Source organism: Canis lupus, chromosome 4, assembly GCF_003254725.2.
Source record: "Canis lupus dingo isolate Sandy chromosome 4, ASM325472v2, whole genome shotgun sequence".
Lineage (NCBI taxonomy): Eukaryota > Metazoa > Chordata > Mammalia > Carnivora > Canidae > Canis > Canis lupus.
This window is the reverse complement of record NC_064246.1, coordinates 20,223,780-20,249,619: the sequence shown is the minus strand read 5'-3', so window position 1 is coordinate 20,249,619 and position 25,840 is coordinate 20,223,780. Positions and strand designations below refer to the sequence as shown.

Sequence of the window (25,840 nt, the reverse complement as noted above, 5' to 3'; positions counted from 1 at the left end):
GCTTCTTTACAATCACCCTATTTTTCTTTACTCTGCCTAAGGTTTCCCAGTTCTTTTTTTTTTTTTTTTTTTTTAAGATTTTATTTATTTATTAGAGACAGAGACACAGGCAGAAGGAGAAGCAGACTGTGCAGGGAGCCCGAGGTGGGACTCGATCCCAGGTCTCCAGGATCACACCCTGGGCTGAAGGCGGCGCTAAACCGCTGAGCCACCGGGGCTGCCCTGTTTCTCAGTTTCTTTTCTTTTCTTTTTTTTTTTTTTTTAAGATTTATTTATTTATTCATTCATTCAGAGAGAGCGAGAGAGAGGCAGAGACACAGGCAGAGAGAGAAGCAGGCGCCACGCAGGAAGCCCGATGTGGGACTCGATCCCGGGTCACCAGGATCACACCCCGGGCTGCAGGCGGCGCTAAATCACTGCGCCACCGGGGCTGCCCTGTTTCTCAGTTTCAAACTAGTAAACAGAACGTTAGGTTTGAATTAGGTTATAGTCCTCTCTTCTTTTACAAAGCCTGGGGTTAACTTTTCAAACATCCCTTTTCCTTCTCTGATCTATCACCTACTCTTCCCATTTCATGCTCTGCTTCAGCCACACTGGCCCCCTTGCATGACTCAAGGATTCCAGGTTCTTGCCTCCTGACCTTTATATTTGCCATTTCCACTGCCTGGAATACTGTTTCTCCAAATAAAGACACTGATGATTCTCATTGGCTTGAGGACTTGACTGAAATGCCACATTCTCAGCAAATCATTCTCTGATAGCCATATGTGATGGTATTCTTGCACAGGGTTCCCTCTCCTCTTTCACCGCTACATTTCCAACACCCACAACAGCACAAAGTGGTGCTTAGTAATACCTGTTGACTGCATTACTTAAACTGATGCTAAAGTTGACCGAGGAAGACTTCAAGGAAGTGATGTTATTTCATGTATGCCAAGGAGGAGGAGTAGGACTTCAAAACAGAAGGGAAACAAACAATAAAAACATATTTAAAAAAAAGAGAGAGAGCATAAGTGGAAGAAATACCAAGAAACATTGATGGGTCACTTTCTTGTTGACTTTAGGTTTTGGCAAGTATGTAGAAATTGTTTCCATGTATGTAGTCAGTGTCTTTTTATTTTTTTATTTTTTAAGATTTTATTTATTTATTCATGAGAGACACACAGAGAGAGGTAGAGACATAGGCAGAGGGAGAAACAGGCTCCCTATGGGGAGCCTGATGTGGGACTTGATTTCAGGACTCTGGGATCAAGACCTGGATGAAGGTAGATGCTCAAACACTGAGCCACTCAGGTGCCCCCAGTGTCTTACTGTGAACTCTAAACCAATCTGTATTAAAAATAAACGCAGTTTAAGAACAATTATCTAACTTAACTGATATCTATCTAAAGTTGTGTTGTCTTTTTTAAAAAATTTATTTATATGGCAGAAAGAAAAAGAGAGAAGAGCACAAGCAGGGGCAGAGGGAGAGGGAGAATCAGATTCCCCACAGAGCAGGGAGTCCCCATGAGGGACCCAATCCCAGGACCTTGGGGTCATGACCTGAGATGAAGGCAGATGCTCAACTGACTGAGCCACCAAGGTGCCCCTCTTCCCCCCTGCCCTGAATAATGCCACATTCCTAAGAGAGCAGCAAAGAGAAAGGAAAGGGGAAATAAGGTGCAAACTCAAGTCCTAACCCTTTAGCCACTGGAAGTTATGCACAAAAATTCAGCAGTATCCACAGGCCTCACCTAAAAGCGGCAGCGACGAAGTCTTGCCATTGCTTGTCGAGTTGTTCTTCCGTTTCACCCGAGGGACGAATTTTTTCTCCACAGCTCTTATCTTATGTGCGAGAACTTCTGTCATCATTGCTGCCCTCTTCTTTCCAGAACGAGGTACGGGCTGAGTAAAACGTTTTCTTTTTTTACGACGGGGTGTGAGCACCTCAATGGCCCCAGACTTGATCTTGGCTTCCATTCCTTCTCTAGAGCCAAACTCATCTGTGTCTGAGAGTTTGTAGAGTGGTAGCACATGCAGCTGCTCATCTTGAGGGATAACCCCCAAGGAGCGGTTATCTTCTCGTGTTAAAGTACAAACCTGACAGAAAGAAAACACGAAATAGGTCCTACACATTTATCATAGTTTATTTCTACCTTCTAACTGTTGCCATTGTCAAAAGGATCTGTGTTCCTATTCTATTTTCCAATGGTTACTGATGGTATAGTAATTCTGGATAAATTACCATATAATAAGCCACTCAACACTCTTCAATTCTGGTAATTTATCAGTTATTTATAAGCAGATCAGTATAATTTTGAGTTTGAAATGATAAGTAAATGATATTATACATGTTTATGTATTTTATAATATTTTTTAAAAGTAAACTGTATCCCTAATGTGGGGCTCAAACTCACAATACCCCAAGGTCAAGAGTCACATGCTGTTCCAGCTAGGCAATTCAAACCCATATAATATTTTAAACATTAAACCTTTTTGTTACATTCCTTTGTACTTCATTGTCTAAGTTAAGGAATGTCTGCAGGATAGTCCAAAGCCTTCATATTAAATATTAACTATTAAGAAGACATTATTTTAGCCTATATATTACCCTATTCTTAAAAAAGATTTTATTTATTTGAGAGAGAGGGAGAGTGAGAGACAGATCGTGAGCAGGGGAAAGGACAGAGAGAGGAGCAGACTCCCTGCTGAGCACAGAGCCCAATGTGGGGCTCCACCCCAGACCCTGGGATCATTACCAGATCCAAAGGCAGATGCTTAACTGACTTAATCACCCAGGTGCCCTATTACCCTATTATGTCACATTCTTTGGGTAGAGGGGGATTGATTATTAAGAATTTTCTATTTGCTGTATTTTCATTAAGGGTTTTTCCACTTCTACTTATAAGTGGAATTTATTGATAGATCTATAGATATTTTTTTTCCCTTCAATCCCTTTCTCTGCCTGTTAAGAGTGATTTTTCTTTCCTCATTAAATGAACTGAATAGGTATTAATGAAGTTAAAGAAGAGGCACAAGAGATTTCTTTTTCTTGCAGGACTCATATTCTAATAGTTTTTAATTGATATTTTATTATTTTAAAAATAATTTATTCAAAAAAATTCTAATAGTTTTTAAAAGTTAAACATTTCATTTTGATAAATTTTCTCTTTCTGCTTCATGTTGCTTCTACTTTGTTTTTGTTTTTTTTTTTTAAGATTTTATTTATTTATTCATGGATACAGAGAGAGGGGCAGAGACACAGACAGAGGGAGAAGCAGGCTCCATGCAGGGAGCCCGATGTGGGACTTGATCCTGGGTCTCCAGGATCACACCCCCCGCTGCAGGCGGCGCCAAACCACTGCACCACCGGGGCTGCCCTGTTGCTTCTACTTTGGTTAGGAATATACCAGTAAGCTCTACCTACCTTTCGTTCTTTCTTTTTTTTTTTTTTTTAAGAAGATTTTATTTATTTATTAATGTGAGACACACGCAGAGAGAGAGAGAGAGAGGGAGGGAGAGAGAGGCAGAGACACAGGCAGAGGGAGAAGAAGGCTCCATGCAGGGAACCTGACATGGGACTCGATCCCGGGTCTCCAGGATCATACCCTGGGCTGAAGGCGGCGCTAAACTGCTAAGCCACTCGGGCTGCCCCCTACCTTTCTTTTGAATGTGAAATAAGACATTTAAAGAAAATTCTCTCTTGAATATAACTTTATCTCAGTCCTTATTCTTTATTTTTTTCCCTTCTCCTTACTTTAAAAGTTTTTATTTTTATTCATTATAGAAAGAAAAAACAGAACTACTAAATACAAGAAATTCCTGACTTTAATACCTAATATTAGTATTTATCTTCATAGAATAGGATCTTAATGGTAATTAATTTGCAAGTTATCATTAAAGATCCACCAAAGATATATCCAATGGTTTCATTATTTTTATTAAAAACATTTCATCTAGAACTGAGGGGCTCTTTCTAAGCCAGTAGGCTGGAAAGAAATAAAACTGCCTGATTATAAGGTTGATAAAGTTGATAATGTAAGATAATGTGAGAGTTGATAATGTAAGTTGATAATGTAAGATAAGCATAAAGTTTTAAAAATCACACTATTTTCACATATTTACAGTCACATTTACCAGGAATACTTTAAATATTGAATTCTCTGGGTTGAAAAAAAAAAGAATTCTCTGGGTTGTAATTTGTCAATAATTTAAAAGCAATCATGTTAAAAACTAGACTCTTCCACCAATAAATATTTACTTTAATCAGTTTATTTGTTCACAGGGAGAATAAGAAAAGGACCAGGACCTGATATGAGGAGCATAATTAGAAATACTGAGGCAGCAGAAAAGAGTTGGCAGCTGAATTTTAAGAATTCAGGGTTTTCAGAGATGGGGAAATTTGGAGTTATGTCAAGTTCTAAGTATGAGCCTCATGGCATGAGCAAGAGTAGTGGAGAAGAGGCATCACTGAATAATACACAAGAAAAGAGGAACCAGAATTTGGTTTGATACTAAACCTAATTCAGCCTGATGAACTGTAATGAAGCAAATAAGGTCAAACGTACTATGCAATGACGACACATTGGCTAAGATTCACCCGAACAGATTTATAATATTTCAACATTTGAAAATTACATTGGTCTCAAAGACTACAGTATACAGCAGTGTAGAAGAATGATATCAACAAAAAGAAAAAGAAAAAGAAAGGCTCCTTAATCTATCACAAACTTTATTGGCCAAATGAGGAAGGAAGGCTGCCTTTTGATGGCTTAGACTGTGTACTTTCAAGATCCCATAGCTATCTTTTTTTTATATGGGGCCAACCAAACAGACTGGTGTAGTGCAAAAAATAGAGCGGTATGTTTTACTAAATAAGAAGACGATTACTTGAAGCAAACCCATTTCTTTCTTTCTTTCTTTCTTTCTTTCTTTCTTTCTTTCTTTCTTTCTTTCTTTCTTTCTTTCTTTCTATTGAAGCAAACCCATTTCACTTACAAAAGGTTTAATTGCACGATTTTCCCCAGGCTCTTTTACCTAATTTAAAATATCTTCACTGATTTCATGCTAGGGGCATGTAATTCTTTTCATGGCTGTAAACCTAAGCATGCATTTCTAAATGCAATTATTTCTGATGATTCTGGAATAGTAATGTAACATACATATATACTGGCATTAAGAACAAACATGCACAAAAAACATGATAAATTTGGCATAGTACCTTCACAAAAACCCTGAGGTACACAGAAGGCAAAAACGAAACCAAACCAAACAAGAAAACCAGTAAGTTGTTTAACTTCCCAACTACCAGTTTGATAACATAGAACTGTACTCCTATCTCCTAGCAAAGGTAACCACAATGATTCAAGACTTGCAACAAAATATTCAAGGCCAGTCCTGTAACTTCGATAGTAAACTTAAATTGTATTGATATATACTATGAGGGACAGAAAATAAAATAGGACTTTGAACAATAATCATGTTTCAGGACCTCAGCCTAAGAAAGCCATGGATCTTTTAGAATCAAAAGGCACCCAGGTACATACCACAGTGCTTCCATTATTCATGTTGTGGATGTCCCTGTGGGGATGGGCACAGAAGTCTAGGCAAGCAGTGACCCCAGAGAAAGGACGCCCTTCTTTGCTGCCAAGCCGACATTCTCGGGCAACATGTTCATATTCTACCTAAATGAGAAATGGGTAACACACAGTTTTAAAAGGCAGGAAGAATCACCTTTAGCAAAGAGGAAAAATTACTTCCTGACAAAGTTCTTGACCTAATTACACTTTGTAATTTCAATAACTTCTGCCTACAGGGTGGTAAATAGTGGATGCGTAGTTCAGAAACATTCAGGAGGAAGAGTCTTGAAGATTGAGACATGAAGTAAAATGACAATGACTGGCTGTGACTAATGGTAGGGTGACAACAATACCGGCTGGTGTGAATAAACAAGCAGAATAAGCTTAAATTATCCCATTAGGAAGGGAGACTACTACAGTGCATTAATCACATGTAAAGAGTTTTCAATGTCTATAAAAAGTACGCATACATAAATACCTATGTTCATCAGCTAATATAGAAAGTGAATTTTAACTCTTTAAAAATGAAAATTTAGCAATTAACAGAGCATGCTATTCATGATAATACAAATAAAGATTTAAGAAATCTCAATTCCTCACATCATAAGGATGATTTTGTGTGTGGGTGGTAACATTTTAGATCCTTAAACACTTTTAAGTATTGTCAATTGTAGTCCCCATGCTGTGCAGCAAACAGATAAAATTTTATTTATCTTATACCTGGGAGCTCATACACCGATCAACCTCTCATTCCCCCATACCTCATTTATTTTCTTGGTGATGTCCTTTGAAGTACAGAATTTAAAACTCTTGCAACTTATTTTATCCTTATTTTTATTTTTGGGTTGTCTATTGATAATATATAGAAACATAGGGCCTCTACATATTGATCTTGTATCACGAAAGCTTGCTAAACTCATTTATTAGCTTGAATAGTGGGTGTGTATGTATGTGTGTTCCTCAGTAGTTTCCACATAAAGGATCATACCAGTCGCTAGTAGAAATTATTTTATCTCCTTTTGTAGTCTGAATTTCTTCAACTTGTTCTTAATAGAACCTCCAGCAAAATGTTTAGTAGAAATGGTGAGAGTACATACTGTCTTGTTCCAAATATTAAGCAAAAAATTTTTTGGTCTTTAATTGTAATTATGATATTATCCATGGGTTTTTATAGATGTCCTTTATCAGGCTGAGGCAATTCCCTTCTATTGCCATTTTCTTAACTGTTTTAATCATGAACGTGTTGAATTTTGTCAAATATCTTCTATCTATAAGGATTTTTGTTTTTATGGTTTTTGTAATGTTTTATCAATGCAGGTAGTATACTACATTGATTAATTTTCTTGTGTTGAACCAATCATGCTTAAATTAAAATGCATAAATTCTAAAAATGCATAAATTACATTTTTAGAATTAATCATAATTCTATCATTCTGGAGTTTTAGTTTAATTGTCGTAATAAGAAGTCTTTTAAAAACAAGCTAAAAGGGAGGGCCGGGGGAAAAAAAGGGGGGGGGGGGCGGGGAAAAAAGAAAAGCTAAAAACAATAAGTCAGGTAAACCCAGGCTGGATAATTTAAGCTGGTCTAAAAGTAGATATATACTCAAGTTGAAATTTGAAGGTTTTCTATCAACAATGATGCTTACATAGAAATTTCAACCATGTTTAAGAGCACTGTATATGGTCCCAAAACGTACCTGGTTTTGGTAAGCAACTGGAGCATACTGCTTATAAATTGGAGCTAATCGTGTAGCCAAACTCTGTAAATTATCTTCAAGGTTTTTTTCCTACAGGAAAAGACAGTCCATAAAAGTTGTTTCATAATGACATGAGTTTTAGGTATGAAAATGAATCATAAATCATTGCTGATACATGGTTGATGCACAAAGCATACTTACCCTAATAATAGGCTACCATAGAAAATAACAGATTTTTTAAAAAAATCTAAACTATTGGTCATTGTTATGCTTTAATTTAGTCTTTTGAAATTCAAGTTCTATGTTATAAGCTAACTAGAAATCTAAAGGTTGTTAAAAGTAAGGTGTGAAATGCGTCATGTTGCTAAATACAAGAACCCTATTTTATATTTATTCAATAGTACTGGGCACTTGAAATAAATCAAGACAGGGTTCCTATTGGCAAAAAGAGTTGTTGAAGTAAAGAACTCTGACACAGTGAAGCAAGTTTCTATAACAAAAATGGGAGAACAAACATAATATGTATACTAAAAATCAGATCCTGTGCTAATAGCTTCAAATATAGCGAAGTGGTCAACAGTTGTCTAAAACTAGGGTTTTCTTTGTCACATTATAATGGCCACAAATTGAGGAAGACTTAGTGGGATAGTAATGAGCCTTGACACCATTATCAAGAATCTGGATTGCTACTTATAGGAGAAACATTTTAAGAGTCCTTTTCAAGGAGAACAGTTATGACAAATGTCTCTATTACAAATATCACTGAAGTTTCAGCTCAGGTCATGATCTCAAGGATGTGAGATTGAGCCTGGAGTTGGGATCCAAACTCAGAGCCAACTCAGCTTGAGAGTCTCCCCACCTGGCCTCAAGCTCTCTCTCTCAAATAAATATATAAAATCTTAAAACAAAAACAACACAAAACAAAACAAACAAACAAAAAAAACCCCACTAAAGACAGTATAAGGTATGCAGCAGATAGGGTAGATTTTGGAAACGATAGTGGAAAGACCACTGTGATAATTTTTGAGAGGATTGTATCCTAAATAAAATCAAAGACTCGATAAATGATCAGTCACACCCAAGGGAGACTAAAGAAGGGGAACTGAGAGCAAGGATGAGACACTTATGAAGGCTTGATGCTTCTGCTTCATTTGAGATTTGGTGGATGCCAAGAACACTGAAACAAGACCTTCATGTGGATTAGTTCACTCTGGTTTGCAGTAAATTATTATAAAACCAAAGCCACATGCAATGTAGACATAGGAAGTTCTTTCTTTCTTTTAAAAATTTTATTTATTCATGAAAGACACAGAGAGAGAGGCAGAGATATAAGCAGGCTCCCTTCCAGGACTCCAGGATCATGCCCTGAGCCAAAGGCAGACACTCAACTGCTAAGCCACCCAGGCATCCCGGGAAGTTATTTCTTGAGCACATTTTAAAAAACCCATTTGGGCAACTGTAAAGCATCAGTGATAACCCTTGTGGTGTCCCACAGATTTAGGTTCATGCGCTCATTGAAGAAGAAATTTATGCACATTAGGTCTATATCTAGATTACTCTGTTCCTTTTATCTGTCTTACATATGTATCTGGTACTTAATATAGTTTCATAAATACAGCAAAGAAAGTCAGACCATACTTTAAAAACACTTCCTAACTATACTCACCCATTAATTATTTATTTGGGGAAAACTTAACATTTGTGATTTAAGTACCTACTGAAAATATTATGATTATGGTTCCTAACACTTGAAATATTAGGTGGAGTAGATATTAGGAGTCGTCTTACGACGACAAGATTATGAACCATCTGGTCAGCCCGAGTAATGAGGCATCATGGAATATCTCTTTTAGTGTAGAAATGTTGAAATAAAGTAGGTACATAGAAACAAATAAAGTTTGAGAGCTGACCATTGGTATCATCTTACAAATTTAAGTCTCATTAAACATAATGTAAATATATTGACTTTCTAATTGTTTCATTAGAATGAATGTGCATGTTAGATATAAAAGTTTCTTATCAGATCTTTACCTATTAGGGCTCAGGCCTACATTCCCATGCTTTTCTCATCCTATACCTGATCCCTAGGAGTGGCATATATCCACTACCTAGACCACAAATCATAGCTATAGGGACGCCTGGGTGGCTCAGCAGTTGGGTAGCTGATTTCAGCTCAGGTCGTGATTCCACGGTCCAGGATTGAGTCCCGCATCCAGCTCCTGTGAAAAGCCTGCTTCTCCCTTGTCTATGTCTCTGCCTCTCACTCTCATGAAAGGAAAAAAAAAAAAAAATCTTAAAAAAAACAAACAAACCAAAAATCACAGCTATAGTTACTACCTAGATCACAAATCATACTTGAGCTTCTTCTTTTTCTTATTATTTAAGATTGATTTATTTATCAGAGAGAGAAAAAGGACACAAAGTGGGGAAGGAGCTGAGGGAGAGAATCTTTAAGCAGACTCCTCACTGAATGTGGAGCCTGATGTGGGGCTTGTTCTCAAGACCCATGAGATCATGATTGAAGCTGAAACCAAGAGTCTAATCCTCAACTGACTGAGTCACCCAGGTGCCCTCAGATTCTTATGATTAACCTGATAAACCCATGTGGATTTTTTAAAAAAGATTATTTGACAGAGCAAGGAAACACAAGCAGGGGGAACAGCAGAGGAAGAAGGAGAAGCAGGCTCCCTGCTGAGCAGGGATCCCAATGTGGGCCAGATCCCAGGTCTCTGGGATCGTGACCTGAGCTGAAGTTAGATGTTTAACAGATTGAGCCACCCAGGCACCTACTGCAAAGGATTTTATAGAAATCTCTCATCTAGTGGTTCCAAAATGAATTTATTATCTGCCCTTTTGAAACTCAGTTCTATTTCCACGTACTCTATATATCAAGCCATAGCACTGTCATCTAATAATTAAAATCTTTCCAGACGAACCACTGCCCACCATTTCCTCCCTCACAGCCATAATTTAAGTCACAATTATCCTTTGTCTGGACTATTCTTAAGGCTAGCTCATCTTGGGAAACACATTCTTACGAACTCCAATCCATTATTCAAAGAGAAATCAGAGAGATCTCTTTCAAAGACAAGTATAACTGTATTACTCTCATCAAAATCCTTCAATGATCTTCCATAATGTTTGACATCACTTAGAAGGCCACTGCATTCACCTTACTCTCCCTTGTCTGCTGAGTTTCAAACTGGCCTTCTGTCAGTTTCTGTAATGAGAAATGCTTCTTTCTGTATTATAAGCACTACATAGATGCTACTCAATATTTAAAATGACTAGAAACAAAATCTGATTTCATACTCATTAATTATATATTATTCTGTTGTAGAATAAAAATGTAATGGTCATATAAATATTACTAGTAAATTTATATATTGTTAGTTTTATATTATATTTGGAAAGAACATTTAACTGATTATTTTAAGGGAGAACGGATATCACGTTATCAAGTGTTCTTATGCTTGAACATAGCACCTTTTCCATTATCAGGTGTTTTATATGTACTTTACTCAATTTTTAGTTTTCTCCCTAAAGGTCTACTACACACCCTCTTTTAAAAATGTAAGCTCTACACCCAACATGGGGCTTGAACTCATGACTGAGACCAAGAGTTGTACATTCTACCGACTGAGCCAGTCAGGCACCCCTAACATACTTATTAGAATTCTTCTACAGTCCATGATCTGCAAATGATAGTTCGCTCTCTGGAATCATTTCCTTGTTTAATTGCAGTAGATGGCAACTCTAGAAAATGTTAAATAATTCTGATTATCTCTTTGCAGGGATTAATATTAATTCTGAGTTTCTCGAAAGATGTTATATTTATTTTATTATATAGTTGGATTTATTCCTATTTTATTTTGTGCTTCCTATTTATCTTGCATTTTTATGATTTTTAAAAACTCTTTCAGATTGTCATCTTTTATATTTTTTCCCACTATTTCAAATATAAAAACTATTTTTGTTCATTTAAAAAAACCTTAAAGCATACACTTTCTCTCTCAAATATATGTTTTTCTAATAACATCTAGAGCAGTGTTTTCCAAGCTGTGGGTCATGACTCATTTGTGGGCCATGAAATCAGTTTAGTAGGTAACAAGTAACATTTAATGAAAGAAAATGAAATTTTATATAAAATATTAGTGAATCATAGTAATCGTTAGCAATAGCTAGACTGGATATTAATTTTTTAATATTTTAATATGTTCTCTTATAGAGGTTGAAGTATTATTTTCTGATGGTTTTAATTATTCACTTACATATACCTATTATATAGCAGTTTGTAAATATAAAATGCTTTTTATACTTGGTCATAGCTCAAAGTTTGAAAAACACTGATCTTAGTATCTAAATCCTCCCCACTCCAAACAAACCATAAAACATACCACACTTATTTCCTCTGGGTGCCCCACCCCCTCCCAGTGCCTACCCACCCTTGAGTTGATAAGAGTATGGAATTATAGTTATTGGTTGTTATTTTAATTTAAAAAAATGTAAGTACTCAACTTATTTAAACTTAACAGTAAGGTTGACTAATTTCTTTGCTCACCATGGCCTCGTGTCCCGGACAGATTGGTTCCGGTTTCATATATCTTCTTTCTGGATTACGTCCTTTAGTAATTCTTTCATAGTAGTTCTGTGGGTAGTAAACTTTCTGAGTCTTTGAAATGTTGGCAAATGGCTTTATTTATTCCTCCTACTTTGGCTGGATATAAAATTCTAGGTTCTTTTAACAATGATTATCTCTGGGGTTAAGGGAGAAGGAGGAGGGAACCAGGGATAGTTGGAATTTGGGTTGGTAATTGAAGACTTTACCTAATTTATTGAGAATTTTAAACTATTTACTTATATATATAAATATATATATATTCTTATTGTTTTTTTTTACTACTTTTTAAATATTTCACTGTTTTACTATTTAGAAAATATTTTAAGGAATGTACTTATAAATTTATTGTGTAATTGAAAAGTAAAAAAGAACACTTACATGTAAGGGAGAGCTTGGATCAATTCTAAATCTTCTGGGGCTTGGGCTTCTACCAAATTTACATCCATTGAAATACATACTCCATGAACAGCCAAAAGAGAACGAAGCTCCACAAGTCTCTGGATCAATTCCTTGACATGTACAGGTACGACTGTAAGATTGCAATGGAATGAACTGATAAAGCAGGCCAATGCCTTAGACAGAACATTTCAGATTCCTGTAACTTTAGAAGAATAGATGGCTAATGAACTGATTTTAACATTATTTTATTACTTATTTTAAGTAGTATTAATAACCCAAAGCTACTTGTCCTTGAATATAAGCAAGTTTTTCACTAAATTGTTCAAGATTGTAAATCCAAATAAACAGTAATAAACTATACAGAAGTACCCATAATTTGATTTGGATATGCCTGAGAAGAAAGAAATGGTCTGCATTTTACTTATTTTATTGAGAGAGAAAGAGAAAGAGAGAGAGAGAGGCTCTTAAACAGGCTCCACACTCAGCTAGGTGCCTGACCTAGGGCTTAATCTCGCGACTCTGAGATCATGATCTGGGCTGAAACTAAGAGTTGGGTGCTTAACTGATTGAGCAACCAAGTCACCCCAAAGAATCTGCATTTTATTTTATTTTATTTTTTTTTAAATTTTTTTTTTTTTATTTATTTATGATAGGCACACAGTGAGAGAGAGAGAGGCAGAGACACAGGCAGAGGGAGAAGCAGGCTCCATGCACCGGGAGCCCGATGTGGGATTCGATCCCGGGTCTCCAGGATCGCGCCCTGGGCCAAAGGCAGGCGCCAAACCGCTGCGCCACCCAGGGATCCCAGAATCTGCATTTTAAATCCTGGATCTGTTCCCTATCATAAATGAAAATGAGAGTATCTCATTACCTCTCTGGACTTTAATTCTATCATTTATAAACTGATATTGATATAATCCTTTTAAGATTAATAATGGATAATACATATTTAATGTGAAATTGCTTTAATTTTAAAGAAAGCCTTTATTAAGGTTATAAATGGAAAAACTGAACTGAAAGTTTGTTTCATTAAGGAACTTGGTTATTTTTGCACATTGGGGACATTTCTGAGGCCCCAACATACACGATAGTAAGGATGACAATGGTTAGAATATCCATAATAAAGATAAGAAACCAAGGGAGTAACATACACTCTGTGGTTTCCAATCCCATAATACTTGAAATTTCTAATATTATGAATGTGGTATTTACATAATTATTATAAAACACAAAAACTCCCATAATTTTAAAAAAATCTGTAAATGAAAAATACATAGAAATTGTGATATCAAAACTAGTAGTTTTTAATTGTTAAAATAAAAAAATACGTGATATTAAGGTAACACTGAATATGAAAAAATAAATACATTTATATAATTGAAATGATACATGGTAAGGAAAGAAAAACATAGTTTAACTAACAGCTGACAGTTATTTAAACAATGGAATACATAGGAAATGTAGAGGATTCTGAGACCTAGAAGTTTTAGCAGAATATCTGAAATCAACATCACGGATAAATAGGACAAATGAATCAAAAATAAGTCCTAATATTATGGAAAAAGTGTAGTATACCAGTAATTCCTCAATTCAATTTAATTAGTCCTTTAAATATTTATTTATTTATTTATTTATTTATTTATTTATTTATTTATTTATGAGAAAGAGAGGCAGCGACACAGGCAGAGGGAGAAGCAGGCTCCTTGCAGGGAGCCCAGCGTGGGACTTGATCCCAGGTCTTCGGGATCACACCCTGGGCTGAAGGCGGTGCTAAACCACTGAGCCACCTGGGCCGCCCTACTTTATTTTTTAAAAGAACATCTGCTGGAGGCATTACTGCCTGGCTCGGTCAGTAGACCATAAGACTTGTTCTTGGGATCCTGAGTTTGAGCCCCACATAGAGATTACTTAAAAATAAAATCTTAAAAAATATCTATATATATGCTAGGATAGACACTGAGTGAAATAGAATAAAACTAATGCTACTGGATTCTTGGGAAGATAAAAATAATATATATATCTTTAAAAGCAGTGCCTTCATACAAAAGTTATGATACTGTGCATCCACATACAAAAGAATTAGCAGACATTAAAAATAGTTTGCATATTATTGGCATTGGAGAGATAATAATGTAATAAAATGATGACAGAAGAAAAAAAAACCACACCCATAAAACGATGACATAAACATAAAGGAATACTCTTAAAGTCTTGTGTAGGGATCAGAGAGGGGACAATACATATGTTTTGTTTATATTTTGTATAATGACATCGTTTTTTCCTGTTTAAAAAAAAATCTTCTTTTTTCAAGATTTTATTTATTTATTTGACAGAGAGAGCATAAGCAGGGAGAATAGAGGGAAAAGAGATAAGTAGACTTCCTGCAGAGTATAAAGAATACTCTCTAAGATGGTCTGGCTGACTCAGTCAGAAGAGCATGATCTCAGGGTCTGACTCTTATTTTATTTTTTTAAAAGATTTTATTCCTTTATTAATGATAAACACACAGAGAGAGGTAGAGACATAGGCAGAGGGAGAAGCAGGCTCCCTGTGGGGAACCCAATGTGGGACTCGATCCCAGGACCCTGGGATCATGACCTGAGCCAAAGGCAGATGTTCACCCACTGAGCCACCCAAGTAACCCCCAGGGTCTGATCTGGAGATAGTGAAAGCTTGAGGCCCAGGTTGCATGTAGAGATTAAAAACAAACAAATAAGAATACCCTAAAAAGTTTCAACTTGCTATGAAACTGAATTTCTTTTTTTAAAAAAAGGTCATTCTTTAGTTTCAGAATACCTAAAATTATCTAATATGTATAACTGATAGTTAACAATTTAATGTTAAAATAATAGAGGTCTGAATGAATGGGAAAGCAGTACAAAACAGATTTGATTACTTTTCATTGAGCGTGCATCTTCGGTCTGTGGGATGACCATTGTATGACTTTAGGTTTTCAGTAAGCTCCGTGTACAATCTGTCAGCCATGGGAAGAGGAATGCCGTCCCATACCATGATGAGCACCACCATCACAGCAGTTGGACAGTGGTGGCCTGTACGCTGCCGAACCAAACAAAGGACTTTCTCTTCATCACTGCCTCTTCTTAACACCTGGAAAAGTGGAATGCATTTATTTACAGAAAACAAGAAACCTAGAGTTGAGTGCAATGGATATTGTTTAAAGGTCTGTGTCATTGCATTTTAGGTTTTTAAAAACATGTGTATTTCTCAAAGGGTTGAAGCTTATAAGACATTCAGTTTTCTGACTAGCTGCATCCACACAACTCCTCAGAGTATCCCAGGTTACTTGACTAACCAACAATAGGCAGAATAGAAGTCTGTGGTATGTGGTTGTTATTTATAAAAGTAGACCAAAGCAGTTTGTTTTATTTCACTGTTGATACAGTATTGCAAAAGAGACAACACAGGATCTCCTGGAAAAGCGCCTAACTATTCTGCTCTTCCACAAATGCCATAATAGGACAAATCTAGCTACATGCAAATTACCAAGGACTCCCAATATGAAAACTGAACTTCAGCACTGAAATTTAGCATCTGTGGAAAGTTACAGATCTGTTCCTTGGGTGAATGGTTTTATTATACAGAATAATTAATATACAAAGCAATGTTCTGCAATTTCTGTGATTTTTCCATGCTATCACATACCCATATTTATTATTTATTGTACCCACATTATCATAAGATTAAGGTGGTTCAGTTGACATGGTAAATGTAAAATACAACAATTAATTTTGAATAGTGATTGATTTATCTTACAGTGCATCATACCCATAGGGTGCTAAAAAGGTCTCAAAATACTTAAAAATATTGCCTAGTGGACTCATTGCATACGAAAGGAATTACATAAAAATCTTGACAAGACATAAAACCAACCAATTCTGGTTAAAACTCTCTCCGTTTATCACAAATTAACAGAGCAAAGACACTGACCACATTAATCAGTATATAATCAGTAAATGATAAAGGTGCCCACCCCTGTGACCAAAATGGAGCAACCAACAGCATACTTAAGATTTCAATTTTGTTGCTATAATAATATTACATAAACTTGAGATGAAACTTCTTAAGATGTTAGTTACCCAATATCACTTTCTTCTGTCACTCCAGATGGTTAACAATCATTGCTACCAAGGCATCCCTTGAGTAGAGTTGGCTTTAGGACCTTCCCCCTAAACACAATTATTTATATTAAAATTTTTTTCTATATTTATATGTCCTTTTACAGCCAAATAAGAATACATTTGCTTTCAAATAAGGTCAAATACAAAATGATATATATTGTATCAAACAAAATTATACCAGATACTTTTTAAGTTATCAAACAAAGAACAAAGTTACATTGATCCAGTCTTTGCATGGGAAATGCTAAAATGCTATTTCTTAGGTATCTATGTTTTCCCCAGATTTTTCAATATCCATTAGGGAACATCAGAAAATAGAGCATAATTCAGATTTAGGTTCAATAAACACCTTTAGTATTGCCTTGGTATGGATATTTGTGACCACTTAAAATCCATATATTAAATCCTGAATCCCAATTGTAAGGGTATTAGGAAGTAGGGCATTTGTGAGATAAGTAAATTATAAGGGGGAAGCTCTCATCAGTGAGATTAGTGTTCAACGCCTTCAAACATGTGCAAACACAAAGAGAAGAGGGCCCTCACCCAACCATGCTGGCTCCCTGATCTAAGACTTCCAAACTCCAGAACTGAGAGAAATAAATTTGTTGTATTAAAGCCACCCAGTCTGGTATTTTTTTATAGCAATATAAATGGAGGAAGACAAGTAATAAACCTGTATAAGACCTATGAAAACTATAAAGACATTAAAAGAAATTAAAGATGACCTAAATAAATAGAAAGAAGTACCACTCTAATGGAATAGACACTATATAATGCTGTTAATTTTCCCAAAATGGATATCTAGATTTGACATAATCTCAAACAAAATCCTATCAGAGTTTATTTTGTTTTGGGCGGAAATTAACAAAGTTATGCCAAAATTTATATGGAAATGCAAAAGACCATTAAAGAACAAGGAAATGAACAAAGGCAAAGTAGTTTACCAGATTATCAGTATTTATTGTAAAGCTATTGTAATTATAGTCTAGTTTTGGTGCAATGACAGATAAATAGATTAATAGAATAAAGAGTACAGGAGATGCATATACATATGGCCATTAGATTTATGACACAGTTGACATTGTAATATAAAGTAGTCTTTTCAAAAAAATGGTACTATGTAGATATCCCTATGGGAAAAATATGAATCTTGACTCCTACTTCACATAAGTAGCTTGGTTATATTGTTGATATAAATATGAAAGTTAAAACAGTAAGTTTTTGGAAGAAAATATCTTAATGATCTTGAAGTAGGTAAAACAATTTTAGAATAAGTTGTCATATTTAATCATTATAAAGGAAAAAGTTAAAGAAGTTGGATAATAGGGGTGCCTGGCTGGCTCAGTTGGGAGAACATGAGTCTTGATCTCGGGTTGGAAGTTCAAGCCCAATGCTAGCGGTAGAGATTACATACAAATAAAATCTTAAAATCTGGATTATATTATGATTATAACTAAGAACCTCTGTTCATCAAAAACATTAAGTAGCAAAGGATCAAGAAGCTATGAAGGTTGGGCAGCCCAGGTGGCTCAGTGGTCTAGTGCCACCTGTAGCTCAGGGCATGATCCTGGAGACCCAGGATAGAGTCCCACATCAGGTTCCCCACATGGTGCCTGCTTCTACCTCTGCCTGTGTCTCTGCCTCTCTGTGTGTGTCTCAAATGAATAAATAAAATCTAAAAAAAAAGCTATAAAGTCAAGCAATACAGTGGGAGAAATATTTGCAGTACATATAATTGACAAAATATTTTTACCCAAAATATCTTTAAAAATTTCTCCAAGTGAGCAATAAAAACACAATAGAAAACTGGCCAAAAAAATCAGATAGGCTCAATACAAGAGAATATCAAACAGATGATGAACATATGAAAATATGCTCCATATTACTAGTCATGCAGCAAGTAAAAAAATTTTTAAAGCACCACATATGTTGGTGGATTATAAAATGGTACAACTGCTATAGAAAACAGTCTGGAAGTTCCTCAAGAAATCAAAAATAGAATCCCCATGTGATCCAAGAATTTAACTTCTGAGTATACATCCAAAAGAACTGAAAGCAAGGACTAAAATAGTTATCTGCATATGCATGTTCATAGCAGCACTATTCAAAATAGCCAAGAGGTGGAAGCAACTCAAATGTCCATTGACAGATAAATGGATAAACAAAATGTGGCATATACATATAATGGAATATTATTCAGATGTAAAAAGGAAGTCCTGTTAATTGCAACAATATGGAGCAACCTTAGGATATAATGTTAAGTGAAGTAAGCCAGTCACAAAAAAGCGAAGCTGTATAATTCCAGTTATATGACTACTACCTAAAGTAGTCAGATTTATAAAACATAAAAGTGGAATGGTGGTTAATACTGGCTGTGATCGTGGGGAAATTGGGAGTTATTTAATGGGTATAACGTTTCAGATTTGAAAGATGAAGTAGTTCTAGAGTTCCAGCTGACAATGTATCTTATACTTAATATCAAAAAAAGAGGAAAGAGTTCTTAAAGAGGTACTAATACTAAGTAGAATGTCTAAAATGACAAAAGAAAACAACCAGCATTAGTAAGGATTTGGAGAACTGGAACACGTGTACATTACTTATGTGAATATAAAAAAGGATAAACACTTTGGAAAACTACGTGTTACTATCAACCAAAGCTGCACATATGCACACGCTGTTCCTCACTGCCTGTCCCATTTCCAGGCAATTCCATTTCTAGGTATATATCACACAAAAATGTATAATTCCCAAAGACAGCATCCATAGTCATATTTATCCCAAACTGAAAACAACTCAAATGTCAATCATCAGAAGAGTAACTCAATAAATTTTACCTATTTATGATAATGGAACACTACAAAACAATGAGAATTAGAATGATATACAATTACAGAAAACATAAATTAATCTTACAATTCTAATGCTGCATAAAAGACAAGACAAAAGAATAATGACTTTAAGACTCTATGTATAGAACATTCAAATCAGACATGATTAGTCCATAATGTTAGAAGACAGGAAAGAGAGTACTTTTAAGGAGTAACAGGAATGGGGTGGAAGAGTGCTTCTGAATGAAGTGCTAGTAGTTTCAGTAGTTTCAGATGCCAGTCACACAAAGGTGTTCACTTTATTTATTTATTTATTTATTTATTTATTTATTTATTTATTTAATTTATTTATTTATTTATTTTTAAGGTGTTCACTTTAGAAAAATTCTGTGACCTTTGGATTTCTACAGTGTTCTGTATGTATGCTATAGTTAATTAAAAAGTGTACCTAACCCTAAATTGAAAAACACAAACCTGAAATCATTTAGTCAATTTACTGCATCAGGATTTAGCAAGTGTCTTAACTTTTCTATAATAGCACAGAGCTAGGTTCTTAATAAACATTAGCCACTATTTTATGTCTTTTGGTTTTATTACTGCACACATGGCTTCGGAGTACAGAATTCAGCTCATCAAATAAATATTTGTTGAATGGATGGGTAAAAAGCACAAAAACCTAATATGGTTGCATTTCATGAAAATTTCAAAAATGTAAGTTACATTATTAAGTTGAAAACTCATTTCAAAAAAAAAAAAAAGATTTTAGGGATGCCTGCGTAGCTCAGCAGTTGAGCATCTGCTTTCAGGTCAGGGCGTGATCCTGGGATTCCAGGATCCAGTCCCCCATGGGGAGCCCTACTTCTCCCTCTCTGCCTCTCTCTGTGTGTTTCAAATGAATGAATGAATGAATGAATGAATGAATCTTAAAAACAACAACACATTATTTTGTAGCTGGAGGGTGTATTAATTTGTAAACTGTTGAATTTATGGCCACATGGCAATGGCAATCACATTAGATGGTAAATGATGCATATAAAATTCTGAGTAATGTCTGTGGCTACTTTTCTATTATTTAAAAATATATATTAGTATCATTTCTATTTCATATTATGAAATTATATCCTAATGCAACATCATGAAGCATTCTTTTGTTAATCGTGTTAACTAAAAACATACAGAAAATTGAACACGTTGGAACAAAAAATGTTTTAAATAGTTTTTATAAGTATAGTCCACTTGTCTTTGATATCAGCTCAACTGAAATATAATTTCAAAATCATAAAGCCCATCCTTTTAAAGTAGGGAATTTAGGGGTACCTGGTTAACTCAATTGGTTTAAGCATCCAACTTGATTTTGGCTTAGGTCATGATCTCCGAATACTGAGATTGAGCCTGCCTTGGGCTCCTTATTGGGCTCCACACCAGATATGGAGCCAGCCTAAGATAAGATTCTCTTCGTCTCCCCACTACCCCCACCTCATGTGCTCACTCGAAAGAAAGAAAAGAAAGAAAGAAAGAAAAGAAAGAAAGAAAGAAAGAAAGAAAGAAAGAAAGAAAGAAAGAAAAGGAAAGGAAAGGAAAGGAATTCAGTGGTTATTAGTTTACTCAGAATTGGTCAACCACTACCTCTATACAATTTTAGAACATTTCCAACCCCCTCCCCAGCCCTTAGAAATTATGTCACATTTCTCCCTTTTCTGACTTCATCAATTTTCTCTATTTATGCATTTTACTAATTTGAACTATTTTATATATATGGAATCCTCTAAATTGTGGCCTTTTATTTTAGGCTTCTTCTACTAGATTTGACCGTTTATTTCAGACTTCTTTTACTTAATGTATGTTGATTCATATTTGTTGCACTTATCAGTACTTCATTCTGTTTTACTGACAAATAAAATTCCATTGCATGGACAGGCCATTTAAATTTATCCATTCATTGGTTGATTGTCACTTAGATTGCTTCCACTCTTTCAATTGTAATTTATTCTGTTAAGAACATTCATGCAACAAGTTTTTCTATAGACCCATGCTTTCATTTCTCTTGGGTATAAACCAAGGAGTCGAATTGCTTGGTTATATAGTAATTATGTTTATACTTTTAAGGAACCATCAGACCATTCTCCAAAGTGGAACAACCACATTAGGTATGTACAAAAGGTTCCAATTTCTTTAGATCTTCCACAACACTTGTTATGGTCTGTCCTTTAGTTTTAGCCATTCTAGTGTAAAGAGGCATCCCATTTGGAGTTTGATTTGATCAATGTTGAGCATATTTTCATGTGCCTATTAGCACATATACAGATGATATCTCTTCTGAAAAGGATTATTCAAATACAGTGTTTATTTTTAGTTTAGAATGTATATTTTTTAAAAGAGATTTTATTTATTTTGTCATGAGATACACACAAGAGAAGCAGAGACGTAGACTGAGGGAGAAGCAGACTCCTTGGTCAGGGGTCGACATGGAGCTTCATCCTAGGACCCTGGGATCATTACCTGAGCTGAAGGCAAATACCTAACTGATAGCCACCCAGGCGCCCCATAAAGATTTTATATTTTTGGTGGGCTCAATTGTTCATCGCCTGCCTTTGGCTCAGGTCGGGATCCCAGGGTCTTGGGATTGAGTCCTATATCAGGCTCCCAAGGGAGCCTGCTTCTCCCTCTGCCTGTCTCTGCTTTTCTGTTCTCATAAACAAATACATAAAATCCTAAATAAATAAATAATAAATAAATAAATAAATAAATAAATAATAAATAAATAAATAAAATTTCCCCCATTTTTAAGGTGATCTCCAAACCCAACAGGGGACTCAAACTCACAACCCTGAGATCAAGAGTCATATGCTCTGCTGACAGCCAGCCAAGGGGGCCATACAAGCTCTTTATTAGACATTTGATTAGTGCATATTTTCTGTCATTCTTAGTTTTCTCAGACCTTTTATGATAAGAGCCTTTGAAACACAAAAGTTTAAATTTTGAAGTCCAACTTAAATTGTCACCTGTGCTTTCAGTGTTCAATCTTAAAAAAGTTGCATAATCCAAGCTCACAAAGATCTACAGCTACATTTTCATCTTTTGGCTAATGATTTCATATTTTGAGCTCTGACATTAGAATCTATGATCCATTTTGAGTTAATTTTTGATGTGGTATTTGATAAGAGCTCAAATTCATTCTCCTGTATATTGATATCTAGTCATCCTATCATCTTTTGTTGAAAGACCTCTTTTCTACAGGAATAGTCCTGCTATTTTATTGAGAACAATTCACCATAAATGGCTCATTATTATTTTTTGAAAGAGAGAGAGAGCACAAGCAGGGGGAACAGGGAACAGAGAAGAAGGATCCCTGCTTAGCAGAGATCCTGATGTGGGGCTCGATCCCAAGACCTGAGATCATGACCCACGGTGAAGGCAGATACTTAACTGACTGAGCCACCCGGGTACCCCTTGTTATTACTTTTTAATTATTTATATTTATTTATATTTATAATTATAATATATAATTATTTATATTTAATTATTTTTAATTGTTAAAAAGTAATTTGTAATTACTTTTTAATTATGCTCCATACCCAGCGTAGAGCCCAATGTGGGCTTGAACTCACAAACCTGAGATCAAAACTTTGCACTGAGATCAGAGTTGGATGCTTAACAGACAGACTGAGCCACTCAGATACCTCGAAATTGCTTATTTCTGGATATTCCACTAATCGATATGTCTATCTTTATGCCAGTAACACACCTTATTGGTTACTTTAGCTTTGTATACATTTTAAAATAGAGAAGTTTTGAGTCCTCCAACTTTGCTCTTCTATCTCAAGATTATTTTGGGTATTCAACATACTGTAAAAAGAAAATAAAAGCATCATAAAGCAAACACTGCCAGTGACTGGACAGTCATATGCTCTGAATACTTATCCCCATACCTAATTATTTCTTTGCAACATTTCCTTTTTTTTTTTAAAACATTTTATTTATTGATTTATGAGCGAGAGAGAGAGAGAGAGAGACAGAGACAGAGGCAGAGGCAGAAGCAGGCTCCATGCAGGGAACCCAACTTGGAACTCGATCCCAGGACTCAAGGAGCATGCTCTGACCTGAAGGCAGACGCTTAACCGCTGAACTACCCAGGTGTCCCTGTTTGCTACATTTCAACATACAGAGAGAAAGAGGCAGGATTTCAACTACAAAAAAAGTAAGTCCTTCTTATTAACTAACGTATTAGATATAACTTTTCATATTAAAATCTCTATTTATAAGTCAATTCTACTGTTATCACTCTTCATATTTCTGTATTTTTCCTATATTTAAAGATTGCATTCTACTATTGTAATTCAAACTATTAAAAATATTGGTGCCAACTGTATGGTTCCTGTGATTTATAAAACCTCCTTTATTAAATTATTATACATAGTTGGTTTTATTTCTGGGATCTCTGACATTAAGATGATGAATGCTCTGTATATAAGATTTAGCTCAAGGGTCAATATCCCCCCAAAGTCTTTCCTGGACCCTCACCTCCAAACATCACCCTTAGGTCTCCTCCCTGCTCTCTCTATATGCTAGTCAGAAGCAGGAAAGTGGTAGGATTTCACAGTCACTAGAATGCTGGTGACTGCTTAAGGCATGGTCATAAATAAGCTCACCCAAGAAGACTTATCATATAGACAGGGTGATTAAAGAGCTGAGGAGTGATGGGGGAAGCTGTGTTATAGAAGCCAAGCAACACATGAACTTCTCAGAGGAGGAAGTGTAACCAATAGTTTGAGCTGCTGAAGAAAGATATGAGGACCTAGAATTATCTTTGGGAGTTAAGGAATTGGTTGATCATTGGGATAGCACTTTCAGAGAAGAGGTAGAGAATAATAGATCACTATGATACTCATTAGGAAAAGATTTCCTAGCAAATCTAAGACATAATTCCCTTATCCCAGGTTATAAATTATGCTGCCTTAAAAGAGTATTTATAAATAGCTCTGAAAAGCACATAGTAAATTTATTGTCTGAATACTTGATCCAGATGGGACAACTTATTGAAATTCCCCATGAGAAGCTTTAAGGCAGGTTAGGCCAGGATCAAGAGCAATAACCTAGGATATTCTAAATAATCTCTGGTCTAGGATGGTTTAGGACAAGTCATTACTATGTGTATAAAAACTGGTTGAGAGAGAGGGGTGCCTGGGTGGCTCAGTGGGTTAAGCATCTGACTTGGGCTCAGGTCATGATCCCAGGGCCCTGGACTAAGCCTTGTATCAAGTTCCCGGCTCAATAAGGAGTCTGCTTGTCCCTCTGTGCACCGCACTTGTGCTCTCTCACTCTCTCAAATAAATACATAAAATCTTAAAAAAAAAAAAAAAAAAAAACCTGGTGCAGAGAGAGGACTGTTCTGAAAAAACTAAATTATTACTACAATTTCTAAAGAGGCAAATGTAAGGTAATACTATTTTCATATCCTTAGGGCACAGAAAGAAACTAAATGACTAAGAAACATTTCTACTAGGACAGGCAAATTTAGCCTCTAGTCATATTTATATAGGCAACAGAAAAACAATCTGTTGAAGCTGTTTAAATACAGCTGTCTAATCTCCCTTCCCTATTTCCAAAAAACAGACTGTTAAGTGTTTAAGTTTCTTTTTTAATGCATTGGCCTTCTAAATTTAGAAATTTTCTTTAAAGTCAAAGCAAAGTAGTATATGCCTAGCAAAGTTCTGCTCTAATGGGTTAATGAGCAATGTCAACAAAAATGGACATGTAGAAAATGAAGTGGAACTTTAAATCAATGAAAAAAATGTCAAATTAACTACTGGATCTATATATAAAATTATTATTATTTTTTAGAGATGTTATTTATTTATTCATGAGAGACAGACAGACACAGGAGGAGGGAGAAGCAGGCTCCATGCAGGGACCCCGACGCGGGACTCGATCCCAGTTCTCCAGGATCACGCCCCGGGCCGAAGGCAGCACCAAACCACTGAGCCACTGGGGCTGCCCTATATATAAAATTATGAAAATATAGGAGACACTATTTTTATAATAGTAGGGTAAGGAAAGGCTTCCATAGCAACATGAAAAATGCAAAATATATAGTGACATAGATTTGGCCTGCTACGAATGTCAAGCTTTTGTACAAACTTAAGTCAAGCACTAAAACTAAAACAAAACAAAACAAAACAAAAAACCCTAGGATTAAACAATGGCAAACTATATAATAGAACTTTATTTAAGAAAAAGATAACCTAAACAAAACAAAATGGTTATGAAGAGTGACTTCATGGAAGAAATACAAATGATTAATAAAGATTTAAAGGTAACTAAACCTTACTAGTCAAAATGCAAGTTCATTCACAACATCAATTTTTACTCACTAGGTTAACTAAGAGGAAATAGATTAACAATTAGATGTATTTATTGGCACAAGAAGAAGTGAAAGGGAAAAGCACCTTCTCCTTGAGCAGGGAGCCCAATGGGGCTTGATCCCAGAACCCTGGGAACGTGAGCAGAGCCAAAGGCAGCCGCTTACTTGACTGATCTACCCAGGCGCCCCTAAGCAAATAATTGAGTCCACTATTGTTTAGCTTTTTTTTTAAATAAG

The 25,840-nt window shown here is 35.5% G+C and overlaps 1 protein-coding gene across 5 annotated transcripts in view; it reads right to left on the bottom strand.

Moving 5' to 3' along the window:
• TET1 (tet methylcytosine dioxygenase 1) overlaps window positions 1–25,840 on the bottom strand; it is a 138,600-nt gene that overhangs the window by 14,309 nt on the left and 98,451 nt on the right. For 4 of the 5 annotated variants that reach the window (XM_049109010.1, XM_049109009.1, XM_049109012.1 and 1 more), the window contains 6 exons: window positions 15,172–15,383; window positions 12,255–12,405; window positions 11,817–11,903; window positions 7,256–7,345; window positions 5,526–5,663; window positions 1,734–2,079 (listed from right to left, as the gene is read on the bottom strand). In XM_049109010.1, coding sequence (XP_048964967.1) covers window positions 1,734–2,079; window positions 5,526–5,663; window positions 7,256–7,345; window positions 11,817–11,903; window positions 12,255–12,405; window positions 15,172–15,383 — 1,024 coding nt within the window. The remainder of the gene's footprint in view (window positions 1–1,733; window positions 2,080–5,525; window positions 5,664–7,255; window positions 7,346–11,816; window positions 11,904–12,254; window positions 12,406–15,171; window positions 15,384–25,840) is intronic. The other variant, XM_035715474.2, reaches the window with a different exon arrangement.